Source organism: Oncorhynchus nerka, linkage group LG27 (genome assembly GCF_034236695.1).
Source record: "Oncorhynchus nerka isolate Pitt River linkage group LG27, Oner_Uvic_2.0, whole genome shotgun sequence".
In the NCBI taxonomy this organism is placed as follows: Eukaryota; Metazoa; Chordata; class Actinopteri; order Salmoniformes; family Salmonidae; genus Oncorhynchus; species Oncorhynchus nerka.
In genome coordinates, this window is record NC_088422.1 from 37,700,802 (window position 1) to 37,720,241 (window position 19,440).

The 19,440-nt window shown below is 42.5% G+C and overlaps 1 protein-coding gene across 3 annotated transcripts in view; it reads right to left on the reverse strand.

The window, feature by feature from the left end:
* Positions 1 to 19,440, reverse strand: part of slc23a2 (solute carrier family 23 member 2) — a 73,418-nt gene that overhangs the window by 26,841 nt on the left and 27,137 nt on the right. Inside the window, exons 2-5 of one of the 3 annotated variants that reach the window (XM_065011654.1) lie at positions 8,278 to 8,385; positions 6,332 to 6,534; positions 1,907 to 2,005; positions 1,074 to 1,190 (exon numbers count right to left, since the gene is read on the reverse strand). In XM_065011654.1, the coding sequence (XP_064867726.1) occupies positions 1,074 to 1,190; positions 1,907 to 2,005; positions 6,332 to 6,534; positions 8,278 to 8,326 (468 nt within the window). In that variant the 5' untranslated portion in view covers positions 8,327 to 8,385. The remainder of the gene's footprint in view (positions 1 to 1,073; positions 1,191 to 1,906; positions 2,006 to 6,331; positions 6,535 to 8,277; positions 8,386 to 19,440) is intronic. The other 2 variants (XM_065011655.1, XM_029638096.2) reach the window with 2 other exon arrangements.

A 19,440-nucleotide genomic window follows, 5' to 3' on the forward strand; every position in this document is an offset into this window, starting at 1 on the left:
TGGGCTTATTTTGCAGAGAGTGAGCCTTCTCACTTTGCCTCTTCCTCTCTGCCTTAGGCCTGCTTACAGCCAAAGTCTTTCAAGATATGTTCGCCCTCTGGTTGGTATTGTCATCGAAACAATTTGGTCCATTTTTAACAGACTAAGGGCGATTGATCTATTTGACAAGCATTCTGTACAATAGAAATAAAGCATTTCCTCGTTTAGACACTTGTATATCGTAGCCTAGTAGAGACCAATAACTACAATGCGTTATTAAGCTATGTAAAATGACGGTTGTTGATGTGTATGGCTGCATCTCAGATACATTCTTGCACATTTAAGTGTTGCAGTAATACAACCTAAGCCTATAGCATGAGCGAGCGAGAACATTATTTTAAGATAGCGAGCCCTGATCCCAATGACTCGACTGCCCCTGAATGGAGAGAAAGAGAACTGCTAATTTTTTAGCCAATCACAAGACTCATTTTAATTTCCTGAACCTTCAGGAAAATTCTCTGCAACAAAAGACTGATCAAGTTAAGATCAGACATCTGTAAGACGTTTTTCTACAGACCCAGAGTCAAAGAAACTTGTGGATACCATGTTTATGTCTCTGCGTGTAGTAGCAGTGCTAGAGGCTTCACTAAAGACCCGGATTCGATCCCAGGCTGTATCACAACCGGCAGTGATCGGGAGTCCCATAAGGAGGTGCACAATTGGCCCAGCGTAGGCCGGGTTAGGGGAGGGTTTGGCCGAGGTAGGCCGTCATTGTAAATAAGAATGTGTTCTTAACTGACTAGTTGGAGGTAGTTAGAGATAGCTTCGCGAGCCAATGCTAATTAGCGCAATGACTAGAAGTCTACAGGTACGCTATGTAGACTTCCTGTCATTGCCCTAATACTAGCTCGCGAAACTACCTCTAACTTCCTTCATACTGTACACCGAGACATACAAATGGTATCAACAAGTTCATCTGACATTCAAAAATGGCTTCATTGCCAGAATTTCACAATACCCCTTTAAAAAGGTAACCCAGAGGTACCAAGGGGGATGTGTGTGTGTGTGTGTGTGTGTGCTTGCATGCGTCTCACCTGTAAGCCCAGGAATATACACAGGTACCAGGGAGGAGTGTCTTCAATGGTGTAGATCATGTCCATTCTCCTGGCGTCCATACTGTCTGCACTGTCCAAAGTCTCCGACATGGAACTCTACACACAAACAAAATGGTGAGAACTATAGATGTAAAACCTCAAAAACACCACAGGCTATATGGTCTCTGGAGTAAAGGGTTAAGACTAAGTGTTTGTCTAAGTGTAGTTTAGTGTTACAGGTAGCAATCTCTTTGTAAGTGTGTGTGCCCGAGGGAGGTAAAACCTGAACCCAACCACTCTAGGGGCTGTCGTTAAAGCATTAGTTACTGACATGAGTAACATGTGGTAGGATGAATTATAGGCCCAAATGGCCTATTCCCTATTTAGTTCACTACTTTCGACCAGGGCCCATAGTCACAGGCTGATGAGGTCACAGCCACATGTCCAGACAGAGACAGAGGGGGAGGAGTGGGGAGCGGGGAATTCAGAATGACAGAAGAGAAACTAAAAGATTCAGCAAGAGAGTTTGGTAATGAAGAAAGACTAGGGAGGGAGGGATTTAGAAACGTAGAGGGAGAATAAGAAAGATATTCAAAACAGACAGCGATGAGAACTTCTTCCTGCCTCTGTGACCTCTCTCTCTGTCTCTTTCATGTCTTGTTCTCACGCGAGGGGAAAAGTGCAGAGTCACAGTGACAGGGAGAGGAGGGGATGATCAAAAGAGCAAGCTAGGGGAGAGAGGGGGAGGAAGGTAAGGATAAACAGAGGATGTAGGGCGATTAGTAAGATGAGAAGGGAGAGTTAGGAGTTTGAAGTGTGCGTGCGCCTTGTACTTTCTCTCCTCCCTGGTTCTCTTCAGTGTAGACGGCCATCAGCTCAGTGTCTTCAGTGTCCTGCTCTCCAGCGGCCTGTCCCACTCCGTTAACCACCACCTACAGTACAGCACAGACAGATACATGGCAATACTCTATCCATCTACAGGACAGTACATACACAAACAATGTAATTACCAAGAACTGACAACGTCATTATCACGGTCTTACTCCCAACAACATGTATTTCAGGCCCTTCAACAGCAGGTCTACAACATGTCAATGAAGGAGGAGCGGTAGAGATCGTATCATGCAGAATGTATAATGCATGTTTACAATACATATAATAGAACGTGCTATGGTAAGTTTGTTGCATTCCAAACTTTTGAATTAAGTGTTATGCTCATACACTGTGCATTTGCAGTGATACCGTTTGTTTTGGCAGAGCAAAAACGCCCCCTTAAGTGTTTTGCAAACAGTTCACACACACACACTACATTTTCTTTTTTTATTTAACCTTTATTTAACCAGGAAGGGTTCAAAGTAACACAACTAACACACTTGCGTACGCACAAGTGTGTGTGTGTGTGTGTGTGTGTGTATCTGCAAGAGAGAGTACATTTCATTTCAAGGAAAGCAAAGCAAGGACATTGATAATGCTTGGGTAAGGTTAACAAAACTATTGGACCTAACACACAAGGACAGCCTCTGTGTTGCTTTGGGGGCCTTTGCAGCTCAGCTTAATAAAAAGGAACCAGGGGAAAAGAGGGCCATAAGTAAATTAGTTCCTTCATTAGTACATGCACTGGTCTATTCTTCACACTGTCGGACACACATATGCTCTAGGGATCCAGGGTGTGTGTTGTATCCTGTTTGATGGTCGTGTTCTGTCTGTGACTTGGTTAGCAAATTATAGATGAAGGTCACGAACACACACACACACTTTGAGGATGCGTCTTTGCATCTCGTCTGTCAGGCATGAAAAATAACAAATGACTTTCGTTCTGACTCAAATGTCATCGGCATTAAACTGTGTGTGTGTGTGTGTGTGTGTGTGTGTGTGTGTGTGTGTGTGAGAGAGAGATAGAGAACCTTGCCTGGGGACACATTACATTTGATCCTACTGCCCATTTTCACTTTACAAGCAGACAACAGATGAGAGACCTTAGAATGAACTGAATATTAGGTTCTAGACAATGGATCTTAAATGAAAGATTATACATTACACGGTCTGTTTTTGTTTGGTTTTTCTGTCCGTCTGTCTGTCATTTGTATTAATGGACATTAACTAATGTCCCAGAACATCACAAAACTAGTAACCTTGGGGAAGGCATGCAGGGAGAGAGCTATGGAGGGGAGAGCGAGGTGAGGATTAAGAAGAAAAAATAATGACATAAGGGAGGGAGGTGGGACTATTGCTGTACAGGTCATTGAGAATAGCCAGTGTCCCTTTATCCACCTCTGTCCTATTCAGCCATTCAGTAACAGCAAAGAGGAGCATGTGAATTGGATACTTATAATAAAACAGTGCATTCAGACAGTGTTCACACCCTTTGACTTTTCCCCACATTTTGTTGTGTTACAGCCTGAATTTAAAATGGATTCAATTGAGATTTTGTGTCACTGACCGACACACAATACCCCATCATAATGTCAAAGTGGAATTGTGTTTTTAGAAATGTTAACAAACTAATTAAAAATGAAAAGCTGAAATGTCTTGAGTTAATAAACATTCAACCCATTTGTTATGGCAAGCCAAAATAAGTTCAGGGGTAAAAATGTTGCTTAATAAGTCACATAATAAGTTGCATGGACTAGTGTTAGTGTTTAACATGGTTTTTGAATGACTACCTCATTTCTGTACTCCACACATACAATTATCTGTAAAGTCCCTCAGTCGAGCAGTGAATTTCAAACACAGATTAGACCTCAAATCCAACAACATCACTGAGTACCACTCTTCATATTTTCAAGCGTGGTGGTGGCTGCATCATGTTATAGGTATGCTTGTCATTGGCATGCACTAGGGAGTTCTTTTAGGATAAAAAGAAACAGAGTAGACCTAAGCACAGGCAAAATCCCAGCGGAAAATCTAGTTCAGTCTGCTTCCAATAGACACTGAGACAAATGCACCTTTCAGCAGGACAATAGCCTAAAATACAAGGCCAAATATACACTGGAGTTGCTTACCAAGATGACATTGAATGTTCCGGAGTTGCCTAGTTACAGTTTTGACTTAAATCTATGGCAAGACTTGAAAATGTCAGTCTAGTATTGATCAACAACAAACTTGACAGAGCTTGAAGAATTTAAAAAAAGAATAATGTGCAAATACAGTGCATTGGGAAAGTATTCAGACCTCTTGACCTTTTCCACAATTTGTTACGTTACAGCCTTATTTTAAAATTGATAAATAAAACAATCCTCAATCTACACACAATACCCATATCGACAAAGCAAAAACATGTTTTTAATTTTTTGCATATTTATATAAAAAATAAATAAACAGAAATACCTTATTTACATAAGTATTCAGACCCTTTACTGTGAGACTCAAAATTGAGCTCAGGTGCATCTTGTTTCCATTAATCATCCTTGAGATGTTTCTACAACTTGGAGTCCACCTGCAGTAAATTCAATTTATTGGGCATGATTTGGTCCCACAGTTGACAGTGCACATCCAAGCAAAAACCAAGCCATGCGATCGAAGGAATTGTCCGTAGAGCTCCAAGATAGGATTGTGTCGAGGCACAGATCTGGGGAAGGGTACGAAAGAATGGCTGCAGTATTGAAGGTCCCCAAGAACACAGTGGCTTGCATCATTCTTAAATGGAAAAAGTTTAGAACCACCAAGACTCTTCCTAGAGCTGGCTGCCCGACCAAACTGAGCAATCGGGGGAGAAGGGCACTGTCAGAGCTCCAGAGTTCCTCTGTGGAGATGGGAGGACCTTCCAGAAGGACAACCATCTCTGCAGCACTCCACCAATCAGAACCTTACGGTAGAGTGGCCAGACAAAAGCCAGTCATCAAGTAAAAGGCACATGACAGGCCACTTGTAGGCACCTAAAGGACTCTCAGACCATGAGAAACAAGATTCTCTGGTCTGATGAAACCAAGATTGAACTCTTTGGCCTGAATGCCAAGCGTCACGTCTGGAGGAAACCTGGCATTATCTCTACGGTAAAGCATGGAGGTGGCAGCATCATACTGTGGCGATTTTTTCAGCGGCAGGGAGTGGGAAACCAGTTGATTGAAAGATGAACAGAGCAAAGTACAGAGAGATCGTTGATGAAAACCTGCTCCAGTGTGCTCAGGACCTCAGACTGGGGCAAAGGTTCACCTTCCAACAGGACAACGACCCTAAGCACACAGCCAAGACAACGCAGGAGTGGCTTCGACTTGCCCAACCAGAGTCCGGACTTGAACCCGATCAAACATCTCTGGAGAGTCCTGAAAATAGCTGTGCACGACACTCCTCAATCAACCTGACAGAGCTTGAGAGGATCTGCAGAAAAGAATGGGAGAAACACCCCAAATACAGGTGTGCCAAGCTTGTAGCATCATTTCATACCCAAGAAGACTTGAGTCTGTAAACACTGCCAAAGGTGCTTCAACAAGGCACTGAGTAAAGTTTTTTTATTTGCATACATTTGCAATCATTTCTAAAAACCTGTTTTTGCTTTGTCATTATAGGGTATTTTGTGTAGATTGATTAGAAGAAAAAAAAGATTCAATCAATTTGAGAATAAGGCTGTAATGTAACAAAATGTGGAAAAAGTCAAGGGGTCTGAATACCTTCAGAATGCACTGTATTGTACAATCCAGGTGTGCAAACCTCTTCGAGACTTACCAAGAAAGACTCACAACTGTAATTGCTGCCAAAGGTGATTCCAACATGTATTGACTCAAGTGTGTGAATATTTAATAAATTAGCAAATTTACATTTATAAAAACACGTTCTCTTTATGGGGTAGATTGGTGAGAATTTAAAAAAAAAAAATTTAAACCATTTTTAATTCAGGCTGTAACACAAGAAAATGTGAATACGTTAAGGCACTATGGTTGTAAATCTCTGATGGAATCAAAAACAGGACAGGGTTTTCTCAGTATCACATGCCTCCGTCCATCTGTTTGTGGCTCGGGAAACCCTCGTTCTAGTTGAGTTGTGGTGTGGCGCCCATGAGGGGACTGTGCTGCAGCCAAGAGGGAATGGCCAGAACAAAAAAAACTGTCACGACATGTGTGTTTGTGTGTGACCTTGAAGAGTGTTAAGTGATCCTAATGACGGGTCTGTGTGTATGGTGGCCTAACCCTGTCATTACAAATCAACCCTCTGTCAGTGTGTCAGCTTGATGACCCTTAACTGCCTAAATCCCCCTGTGCAAGCAGACACGCACACAGATGCATGCATACAGACAGAAAAACATACACACAAGTATACTGTACCGGAATGGGGTAGAAGTCTGCTCTGTGTTTGTTCTCCTCCTCATACTTCGCCCCTTCTCCCTCCATCGACTTAGAGGTGATATTCTTCCCCATGCCCATTCCTCGCTCCTCCTCTTCCCTCACTCTCCCCGTCGCTCTCTCCGGTAGAAACACTGCAGATTGCGCCTTCAGCTCCCTTACATGGTCCAGGACTGTGTCATCTACTGAGAGAGAGAGAGAGAGAAAGAGGGGAGGGAGAGAAATTGATTATTTACTATGACTTTCCTGAGTGTGGCCATGAGGCCATCTAGACTAGAGTAGTACAGAAGGCACTGTACTATGTAGAGTATTTTAGTAACCTGGGCCCTTTGCCCACTGAATCAAAAGCTCCACGGGGGTCACTGAGGCTGTGGCTGGGGCTGGGAAGCAGGGTTGGACCTATAGCTGAGTTTACAGAGAAACAGTGGTCTGGTCCTGGTTCCAGAGCCCAAGACTTGACCTGAGGCAACAGTATCTGCACAGTCACCTTCTCTTTACCCTAGACTGGATCAAAGGTCAGAGGGGATCCAGGACTGTTGAAAAACCTGATACTGGGTTGGGCCTGGAAGACCCAGAATGAGTTCAAAATGGCACCCTATTCCCTCTATAGTGCACTACTTTTGATCAGAGCTCTATAGGCCCTGGTAAAAAAGTACTGCACTAAAAAGTGAATATGGTGCAATTCGGGACACAAACCCAGATGTATGTACTCATACAGTACATGCTGTCGATTACAAACAGAGAAGGGGCTAGGGGACGAGGGAGGAGAGCAAGGATAAAGGGTAAAGACAGGGCATCGGGGAGGGTAAAGACAGGGCATCGGGGAGGGTAAAGACAGGGCATCGGGAGGGTAAAGACAGGGCATCGGGAGGGTAAAGACAGGGCATCGGGGAGGGTAAAGACAGGGCATCGGGGAGGGTAAAGACAGGGCATCGGGGAGGGTAAAGACAGGGCATCGGGGAGGGTAAAGACAGGGCATCGGGGAGGGTAAAGACAGGGCATCGGGGAGGGTAAAGACAGGGCATCGGGAGGGTAAAGACAGGGCATCGGGGAGAGTAAAGACAGGGCATCGGGAGGGTAAAGACAGGGCATCGGGAGGGTAAAGACAGGGCATCGGGGAGGGTAAAGACAGGGCATTGGGGAGGGTAAAGACCGGGCATTGGGGAGGGTAAAGACCGGGCATTGGGGAGGGTAAAGACCGGGCATTGGGGAGGGTAAAGACCGGGCATTGGGGAGGGTAAAGACCGGGCATTGGGGAGGGTAAAGACCGGGCATTGGGGAGGGTAAAGACCGGGCATTGGGGAGGGGCAGATAGGGTCAAAAGTAAAGCAGAGTAGACAGGGAAAATGAGGAGGAGAGCGAGGGAGACAAAGGAGGAGAGAAAGAAGGTAGAGGGATAAAAGGTCAGAGATGGGAAGGAGGAGAAGGAAGCGTGAGGAGAGAGAAGGAGAGCCCCCACCCACTGTCTCGCTATCACCCACTGTCTCACCCCCATGAGACACAAGGCCTTCTTGTCAATACCTTTCCATCAACACCCTCACCCCATCCCTCTGCTTTAAAAATGACAGACTAAGCCTCCTCTCCAGTCTCCAGAGAAAGCTTTTTAGTCCAGGAGTAGCTTTAATCTAGTTCCGGGAAACTAGCCCTGAGCTTCCTTCTGTCCTTAGCCTTTCCTTACCCTTATACTACCTCCTCTGCACAAACCCTCTTCTCCCATCCTCCATTCTTCTACCTCCCCCTTCTCTCTTGTGTCTGCCAGCAGTGTTGACTGCGCCCCTCTTCTCCCCTTTGCCTTCTCATCCATCTTCAGGTTTTGGATTGGTCAATGTGTGAAGTACCTAGTTGACATCATGCCCCCCCCCTCCCTTTTCTAAGCCCCTCACCCATTCCTTCCCCCAGTTAGTGTTTAATGTTGGCAAGTAAAGTACCTAGTTGACACATCCCATCGCTCCTGTCGAGCTGGGCGGCGGGGTGCATCTGTGTGGGAGGGCTGAAAGAGGGGGGAAAGCGATAGAGAGGGGAGGGGGAGAAAGAGGCTGAGAGACAGAGGAGAGAGGTGGACAGGTGAGGGGTAAAGGGGAGAGGGTGAGATAGTAGTTAAAAATGACAGCCAACATTCATTAACCGTTCATCAGTCAGGTAATTAATGAGATTGATTAATTGAGCCATCTCTCTATACACACACACGCTTGTTACAAAGCCATAGGCCTATCTCACACACACACACACCTTTTCGTGACATGTACGTAATAATAAAACACATGAGTTGGTGCCCTAACAGGCTGTCCTACAGTGGCAGTCTGTCCCATAGTAGACTACAATGGTGTGTGTGTATGGTCTGTCCCAAAGGGTACAGTGTTGTGTGACAGAGACTACCACAGCTCTGTTTCTCCCGGCTCAATTCGTTCTGATGAGCCCAGTTTTAACATGAGGAGACACTAGCATGTGAGCCGAGCGGAACGAGAGAGACAGAGACTGTGTCTGTGCGGCTGACTGACTTGCACACCATTACTACCCCGGGGGCATGGAAACCACGGAAACCATGAACGTCAACAACATCAAAGGGCTCATCACATTTGTCAGAGAGAGCGTCCACCATGAGACACAGAGAGAAACCGAGAGTTAGAGAGATCCATGGAGCTGATGTCTTAGTGTTGACAACAATCCATTACCCGCTCTTCAAACCCTGGATTCTGAAGGGTACACATTTCAGTGTGGGTGTATGAGTGTGTTTTCAGTCAGTTGTGACTCCTTGCAGTTCAAATCCAATTTTATTTGTCACATCCCCTGAACACAACAGGTGTTACCGTGAAATGCTTACTTACAAGTCAATGTTCAGGGGTACAGGTCAGTTGCAGAGAAACAGATGTGAAATTTACAAGAATACAAAATCAGAATTTTACAGAAGCACCTAGAATAACTTCATGTTCAATCTGTTTATTGTCCACCCAGAGGGATATAGTCCTATGAACACAGTCCTATAACAACAATTATAAACTGGGTGGTTCAAGCCCTGAATGCTGATTGGCTGACAGCTGTAGTATATCAGACCATATACCACAGGTATGACAAAATATTTATTTTTACTGCTCTAATCACGTTGGTAACCAGTTTATAATAGCCATAAGGCACCTCGGGGGGTTTGTGGTATATGGCCAATATAACACGACTAAAGGCTGTATCCAGGCACTCTGCATTGTACATAAGAACAGCCCTTAGCCGTGGTATATTGGCCATATACCACACCCCCATAGTGCCTTATTGCTTACACAGACAACTTCTTTATCAGAAGCACATACTCTGTGGACTAGAATGTGTGGAGATGCAGGGAAGGTAAAAAGAGAAACAGAGAGCATGAGAGAGACAGAAAGAGAAAAAGACAGAGACGGAGAGAAAAGGGGAACAGAGAAAGAGGAGAAAGACACATGCAACGCTAACTTTAACCCTACCCAGTATACCCATGGTTGACAGTGCTGGCTACATCACCATGGTAACCTGAGCTCTGTTCCACTGTGATGTAAGATTCCACTTAAGGAGGAACACAATCCCTGCCCACCAGATATGTGTGTGTGTGTGTGTGTGTGTGTGTGTGTGTGTGTGTGTGTGTATGTATGTATCCCAGTCTTACCAGATAATTGTCCACAGCTAAGCATGGCCAGGTCTTTGCAAGAACGATACATTGTTATGCTTAGTCTAGCCAACAATCTACAACAAATGTCAGAGAGCTAAGCAACCTAGGCATTGGGGCCTATTCATGAGAGGCTTCTGCTGTTACTTTTCTATTCAGAAACCAATAGATAACCTATGATCTTATCTGTATTTGATCTGCCCTTGAATAATTTCGTACTAGGGATGTGAAAGGGACATAACAGCCAAACGAAGTGCATTTTCACACACAGTTCCGAGCCAGGGGTTTCCAACATCTTCTAGCATGAGAGCTACTTAAAAAGAATGAAAGGTTGCGAGCTACTCATTCATTAAAGCGTTCAAACAGGCACATTCCTCTCTGTCAATTTACCTGTGAAAATAATGGTTAGCAACCTGTATTTGGAATGACTGGCCCCTCAAAATGATTTGGTATTTTCCCCAAATTCGGTTCTCTCAGTTTTATTTTTCCTGGTTTGGGATTTTTTTCTACATTTTTCTTAAAACTCTCAATATTACAATTATTCATATAGACACAACAAAAATGTATGTTCTGAGTTCATGTCAATTCTTAAATCTCACCAGAAGACCATTTTTCAGGTCTGGGGATAAAAATCTAACCGTTTGGGATTTTTGTGTAGTTCCCCTTTAAATTGTGCAACTGGAAAGTGAGGAATGTGTTAGTCTAGCGATGTTTCTGCTGTTTGGCCTACTGCTGCAGCACATGTCATGGCACAGTTTGTTAAACAATGGCCGCCAAATTGATACAAATAATCATAATATAGTTACAGTGGGGCAAAAAAGTATTTAGTCAGCCACCAATTGTGCAAGTTCTCCCACTTAAAAAGATTAGAGAGGCCTGTAATTTTCATCATAGGTACACTTAATCTATGACAGACAAAAATGAGAAAAAAACAATCCAGAAAATCACATTGTATGATTTTTTAATGAATTTATTTGCAAATTATGGTGGAAAATAAGTATTTGTTCAATAACAAAAGTTTCTCAATACTTTGTTATATACCCTTTGTTGGCAATGACAGAGGTCAAACGTTTTCTGTAAGTCTTCCCAAGGTTTTCACACACTGTTGCTGGTATTTTGGCCCATTCCTCCATGCAGATCTCCTCTAGAGTAGTGATGTTTTTGGGGCTGTTGCTGGGCAACACGGACTTTCAACTCCCTCCAAAGATTTTCTATGGGGTTGAGATCTGGAGACTGGCTAGGCAACTCCAGGACCTTGAAATGCTTCTTACGAAGCCACACCTTCGTTGCCCGGGCGGTGTGTTTGGGATCATTGTCATGCTGAAAGACCCAGCCACGTTTCATCTTCAATGCCCTTGCTGATGGAAGGAGGTTTTCACTCCAAATCTCACGATACATGGCCCCATTCATTCTTTCCTTTACACGGATTGGTCGTCCTGGTCCCTTTAAAAAAAAAACAGCCCCAAAGCATGATGTTTCCACCCCCATGCTTCACAGTAGGTATGGTGTTCTTTGGATGCAACTCAGCATTCTTTGTCCTCCAAACACGACGAGTTGAGTTTTTACCAAAAGGTTATATTTTGGTTTCATCTGACCATATGACATTCTCCCAATCTTCTTCTGGATCATCCAAATGCTCTCTAGCAAACTTCAGACGGGCCTGGACATGTACTGGCTTAAGCAGGGGGACACGTCTGGCACTGCAGGATTTGAGTCCCTGGCGGCGTAGTGTGTTACTGATGGTAGGCTTTGTTACTTTGGTCCCAGCTCTCTGCAGGTCATTCACTAGGTCCCCCCGTGTGGTTCTGGGATTTTTTCTCAACGTTCTTGTGATCATTTTGACCCCACGGGGTGAGATCTTGCGTGAAGCCCCAGATCGAGGGAGATTATCAGTGGTCTTGTATGTCTTCCATTTCCTAATAATTGCTCCCACAGTTGATTTCATCAAACCAAGCTGCTTACCTATTGCAGATTCAGTCTTCCCAGCCTGGTGCAGGTCTACAATTTTGTTTCTGGTGTCCTTTGACAGCTCTTTGGTCTTGGCCATAGTAGAGTTTGGAGTGTGACTGTTTGAGATTGTGGACAGGTGTCTTTTATACTGATAACAAGTTCAAACAGGTGCCATTAATACAGGTAACGAGTGGAGGACAGAGGAGCCTCTTAAAGAAGAAGTTACAGGTCTGTGAGAGCCAGAAATCTTGCGGCTTAGTAGGTGACCAAATACTTATTTTCCATCATAATTTGCAAATAAATTAATTAAAAATCCTACAATGTGATTTTCTGGATTTTTTTTTCTCATTTTGTCTGTCATAGTTGAAGTGTACCTATGATGAAAATTACAGGCCTCTCATCTTTTTAAGTGGGAGAACTTGCACAATTGGTGGCTGACTAAATACTTTTTTGCCCCACTGTATGTCAGGTATTTACAGTTAACATTTAATTGAGAATGTTTTAGGAGAAAATCTTTCTCTACGCACAAGACGTTATCATTAGCAACGCTAACTGGCTACATACGGAGTGATAAACGCAAGCACCAAACAGACAGACGGGGGAAATATTGCTGGAAATTAATTGTGAGTAATTGTGTTACGTTAAGCCAATAGTGGCTAAAAACAGCTGGGATAATGTCAAATGTGGCTTTGATTGGATAGTAGCCAGGAGCTGTATATTTATGACAGTTTGCGATGAAAAAAAGGCATGCACTTTCAGAATTGCTTGGCAAACTACTCGTAGGTAGCTACTTACGGGTGCTCGTGATCTACCAGTTGGAGACCCCTGTTTTGAGCTATAGTTTGAATCAGAGTTCGATTATTTGTTACATTGTATTTATTTTTTTTTGGGTCCGGTTGGTTTTACATTTCAAAATGTCAAACTAACTAAAATGCCTAATCAAAACCGTGTTCATGCAAGTATTTGTTTTACATTTTTTTTGAAAAATGTTTACATTAAAATCCATCTATTTTGTGTGTCACAAACTTCATATTACTTCCGCTTGGGTCTTCCAACAACATGCAGGAGGAACTGCGCTCTAACTGCGACATGAGTACACTATAATCACGGGTATAGCCCCAGCCCAGTCTCCCCTAATCTGCATCGGATGTGATCATAAATGGGCTGCTTGCTACTCACAGAACGCTTCATAGATGTGAAATGATGGTACTGTGTGCATTTCATCAAATACTCTCAGTCAAACAACCAATAATAATTCCCAGCTTCTGGTTCTTATCCTGTGTTTGGTCCGGACTGCGTTCTCACCTGCAGCGATCTGTATTTGGTACGAATGGAATTGGACCGAGGTCACTATTTTTGAGCGAACCACAGTGCGTTGTTTATTGCGCTCCAGAGTGCAGATAGTGTTCACACCAGTCCAAATTAACTGAACTAAGGGGGAAACACGCCAGAGTTTGGTCTAAAAAGGCTCCAAACCAATTTAGTATGAAAGCCCCCTAACTCTACATAATAGTATTGCTCATGACAGACAGTGTCTCTGGGAAGGTTTTGTAACTATACAGCTCTGCTGCTTATCCGTTTCCTCTCCATCCCTCTTCCATCACTCCTGCATCTCTATCTCCTTTCACTCTGACAACAATAAAAGGTCAAGAGAGCATTGGCCTGGAAAGGTCAGAGGTCACAGAACTGTGCTGGTGTGTGTGTTGTTGGTGTGTGGCAGGGGAGCGTGGGGTCGCTGTTGAGATGGCCGTGTTGGTCCAAAGCTGTCAACTCTGTTGAAAATTCAAACAAAAGTAGCTGTAGAGAAGAGTGACAGAGTGGCATTGTGAAGTTTCCCTTCTTAGAGGGGATAAGAGCTATTGGCTGTAAATCTCTGGTCCTGAGGATGAAAGAATGCCGACACCCCAGGAAGGCCTATTAAACCATGTTAATGCTCCACCGCTATACAGCCCACCACAAAGAGCTTAAATACTAATCAAACATGGTTGTTTAAACCATCTATACAGTACACCTACAACACAAAACGGCTTAAATAGTAAAGAAAGTGTGTGTGTGTGTGTGTGTGTGTGTGTGTGTGTGTATTGCAACTTTGCAGCTTATCAGTTTCCTCTCCAGCGCACTTCCATCACTCCTGCATCTCTATCTCCTCTCACTCAGACAACAATAAAGGTCAAGAGAGCATTGGCCTGGAAAGTCCAGAGGCCACAGAACTATGCTGGGGTGTGTGTGTTGTTGGTGTGTGGCGGGGGAGGGTGGGATCGCTGTTGAGATGACAGCTTTGGACCAGGGTTTGTGTGATGGTGGATTGTCATGGGATGTGGTGGTGCAGATTGGATGGGGGCCGTCCTTTCTTGTTTGGATGGGGGGCGTCCTCCCCCCCAGCAATAAGAGACAGACAGACGCACGCACACAAACTTCAAGTCCTCTTCCTACAGTTCTCTGTGCAAAATAAATCAGAAGACAAAGCCACTTGCTCCAGAAAAGCATGGGCACTCTTCTCCTCAATAAACAATATGTAACAGTCACTAGTTTAAGCAACAGAAACAGACTGTTTGAATTAGAGGTTGGACGATTTATTAATTAGGGCCGATTTCAAGTTTTCATAACAATCGGTAATCGGCCTTTTTGGATGCCGATTACATTGCAATCCACGAGGAGACTGCGTGGCAGGCTGACCACCTGTTACGCGAGTGCAGCATCAAAAGGACCTTGTGGCTGCAAGGAGCAAAGGTAAGTTGCTAGCTAGCATTAAACTTATCTTGTAAAAAACAGTAAAATCTTCACATAATCACTAGTTAACTACACAAGGTTGATTATATTACTATGTTAACTAGCTTGTTCTGCATTGCATATAATCAATGGGGTGCCTGTTAAATTTATCATTTAACTTTGCTAAACGGGTGATGATTTAACAAAAGCGCATTAGCGGGAAAAACACACAATCGTTGCACAAATGTACCTAACCATAAACAATGACTTTCTTAAAATCAATACAGAAGTATATTTTTTAAAACCTGCATATATAGTTAAAATAAATTCATGTTAGCAGGCAATATTAACTAAGGAAATGTGTCACTTCGCTTGCGTTCAGCGCAAGCAGTCAGGGTATATGCAGCAGTTTGGGCAGCCTGGCTCGTTGCGAACTGTGTGAAGACAATTTCCTTCCTAACAAAGACCGTAATTCATTTGCCAGAAATGTATATAATTATGACATAACATTGAAGTTTGTGCAATGTAACAGCAATATTTAGACTTAGGGTTGCCACTCGTTCGATAAAATACAGAACGGTTCTGTATTTCACTGAAAGAATAAACGTTTTGTTTTCGAAATGATCGTTTCTGGATTTGACAGTATTAATGACCAAAGGCTCGTATTTCTGTGTATTTATTATAATTAAGTATATGATTTAATATTTGATAGAGCAGTCTGACTGAGCGGTAGTAGAGAGCAGCAGGCTCGTAAGCATTCATTCAAACACTTTACTGCGTTTGCCAGCAGCCTATCAACTCCCGAGATTAGGCTGGCAATACTAAAATGCCTATAAGAACATTCAATAGTCAAAGGTATATGAAATACAAATGGTATAGAGAGAAAGAGTCCTATAATTCCTTTAATAACTAAAACCTAAAACTTCTTAACTGGGAATATTGAAGACTCATGTTAAAAAGAACCACCAGCTTTCATATGTGCTCTTGTTCTGAGCAAGGAACTTAAACGTTAGCTTTTATACAATGGCACATGTCGCACTTTTACTTTCTTCTCCAACACTGTGTTTTTGCATTATTTAAACCAAATTGAACACGTTTCATTATTTATTTGAAACTAAATTGATTTTCTTTATGTATTAAGTTAAAATAAAAAGTTGTTTTCATTGTTCATTCAGTATTGTTGTAATTTTCATTATTACAAATATAAAAAATTAAAAGAAAGAAAGAAAGAAAGAAAGAAAGATCGGCATCTACTTTTTTTTTTTGGTGCTCCAATAAATCGCTATCGGTGTTGAAAAATCATAAAATCGGTCAACCTCTAGTTTGAATTGAATAAGAGTCAAGACTACAGCACTTATTTTATGTACTGTTGGTAGAGACAGATCTGTTACAACACTAAATACTTGTAACCTATGAGATACAGAACAGAGGCAACACAGCCAACTCTTCTTTGTTGAAAATTCTAACAAAAGTAGCTGAAGAGAAGAGTAAGAGTGGCATTGTGATGTTTCCCTCAGAGGGGATAAGAGCTATTGGCTGTAAATCTCTCTAGTCCTTTTCATTACAGCAGCTGTGGCTGGTGTTGCTGTTGCAATTCATTAGTTGACTCTGTGGGGGGGTGGGGGGCACTATTTAACAACAATAGACCCCAACTGTCACTGACTGAGTGTGAGGATGAAAGAATGCCGACACCCCAGGAAGGCCTATTAAACCATGTTAATGCTCCACCGCTATACAGCCCACCACAAAGAGCTTAAATACTAATCAAACATGGTTGTTTAAACCATCTATACAGTACACCTACAACACAAAATAGCATAAATACCAATCAAACATGGTTGTTTAAACCATCTATACAGTACACCTACAACACAAAATAGCATAAATACCAATCAAACATGGTTGTTTAAACCATCTATACAGTACACCTACAACACAAAATAGCATAAATACCAATCAAACATGGTTGTTTAAACCATCTATTCAGTACACCTACAACACAAAAGGGCTTAAATACTAAAGCAAGACAGAAGGCAGAAAGGGTGTGTGTGTGTGTGTGTGTGTGTATAGCAACTATGCAGCTTTGCTGCTTATCCATTTCCTCTCCATCTCTCTTCCATCACTCCTGCATCTCCATCTCCTCTCAATCGGACAACAATAAAAAGGTCAAGAGAGCAATGGCCTGGAAAGTTCAGAGGCCACGGAACTATGCTGGGGTGTGTGTTGTTGGTGCGTGGCAGGGGAGATTGGGGTCACTGTTGAGATGACAGCTATACCATCTATACAGTACACCTACAACACAAAAGGGCTTAAATACTAATGAAAGACAGCAGGCAGAAAGGGTGTATGTAGTGTATTGCAACAGATAAGCTATCTATGGATTCCAAACCTATATTGTACAGTACACACAGACTAAGCACCGCTCACTCCAAACACTAACACAGTGGAGTTGACTAAACAGTATATTCACATGGTTCTATCAATGTAAAGAATCCAACCTGGATATGAATTCCCCCTGTGTAAATTGGTGTAAATGTACAGTTGAAGTCAGAAGTTTACATACACCTTAGCCAAATACATTTAAAAACTCAGTTTTTCACAATTCCTGACTTTTAATCCTAGTAATAATTCCCTGTATTAGGTCAGTTAGGATAACCACTTTATTTTAAGAATGTGAAGAATAATAATAGTAGAGAGAACGATTTATTTCAGCTTTTATTTCTTTCATCACATTCCCAGTGGGTCAGAAGTTTACATACACTCAATTAGTATTTGGTAGCATTGCCTTTAAATTGTTTAACTTTGGTCAAATGTTTCAGGTAGCCTTCCACAATAAGCTGGGTGAATTTTGGCCCATTCCTCCTGACAGAGCTGGTGTAACTGAGTCAGGTTTGTAGGCCTCCTTGCTCGCACACACTATCAGTTCTGACCACACATTTTATATGGGATTGAGGTCAGGGCTTTGTGATGGCCACTCCAATACCTTGACATTGTTGTCCTTAAAACCTGTTAAGGCTACCCCAGAATACTGCCCCTTCTGGAGGAATTCGGCACCCATATAAACCATGATACATTTTTGTCAAAAGTTGCTAATATATGCAATTAAAAATTGTTATCGAATAGGAAACACTCTAAAGCTTATAAAACCGTTTAAATTTTGTCTCTAGCTAAAGCAGAAGTCTCAGGGCATGCATTCTCCCAAAGTCTCTCTTGTAATGGGAAAAGTTGCCATCACTTTGACGTCACTGTATACACACTTCCCAAAGAGCTATAACCATGGAAACACGTTCTATGTCTTCAGCGTGAAGCCTGCTTTCGACGAGGCCTGTAACTGTGAGAATCACGTGCTCACGAGACGTTCAGCGTGACCAAACGTCCCGGTGACGCAAAAAAAAAGTTTCACCAATGGGAGATTGGATATTTCTCTCTCTTTCTCCCAGGACAGACTGAACAACGTGTGCTAATCTGTTCGCCCTCACGATTGCTGTAGACCTTTATAACATGCTAAGGCTTAATTATAAACATAGTTTGACAAGTTTACTTGAAATATAATGTATACTTTCGACGTTTTGGTGCGCAGCCACTTGAAATTTGCATACATTTAGACCGAAAAGTGTCTAGTTTGAGAACGGAAAGACAGACTTGCAAACTGAACGCTAACTTGGTGAGTATTAACCCTTCCACGTCTTCTGAAGCAAGAACAGCCATGGTAAGGGAATATTTACGTCTTCATTTTGGGTTTCTGCCGACTCCATGATAGAGGAGTCAGCATGCTAAATGAGAGCGCCGACTCTCTATTATAGCCTAGTAAACGCCAAATGTAACATTAAAAATAATTGTAACATAGCAATTGCATTTAGAAGAAGTTTATCTTGCCATACATATGTAAAACATGCATATTTAGTCAAAGTTTATGATGTGTATTCCTTGTTAGCTGACGTTATCTGCCGGAGCTATTTCTTTCTCCTGACATTGCAGTAGCATTTTTTGAACGATGCATAATTGTAAACAGAGATTTATGGATATATATTGCATATTATTGAAAAAAAAATGAATGTACTGTGTAACATGTTATATTACTGTCATCTGATGAAGATTTCAAAAGGTTAGTGAAATGATTTTTCTTTTAATCCTGCGTTTGTTGATTGCATATTTTTTCCTACTTGGCTAAGCTAATGAGGTATGTATGCAGTGGTGGTTGGACATAAATATGTGCTATGTTTTCGCCGTAAAACATTTTAGAAATCTGACTTGCTGGGTAGATAAATAACTTCTTTATCTTTCATTTGAGGCATTTTTCAAGCGATTCTGTGGAGGTTAAATATTTTTAGGATTATTTCTTGCGTTCCCTGCGCCACATTACAGCTCAGGGGGGGTGGGGTGAGTTCCCAAAGGGGAACTAGTAGCTCGCCATTTTGCCACAACTTTGGAAGTATGCTTGGGGTCATTGTCCATTTGGAAGACCCATTTGCGACCAAGCTTTAACTTCCTGACTGATGTCTTGAGATGTTGCTTCAATATATCCACATCATTTATCCCCTCATGATGCCATCTATTTTGTGAAGTGCACCAGTCCCTCCTGCAGCAAAGCACCCCCACAAGATGATGCTGCCACCCCCGTGCTTCACGTTTGGGATGGTGTTCTTTGACTTGCAAGCCTCCCCCTTCTTCCTCCAAACATAACGATGGTCATTATGGCCAAACAGTTCTATTTTTGTTTCATCAGACCAGAGGACATTTCTACAAAAAGTATCATCTTTGTCCCCATGTGCAGTTGCAAACTGTAGTCTGGCTTTTTTATGGC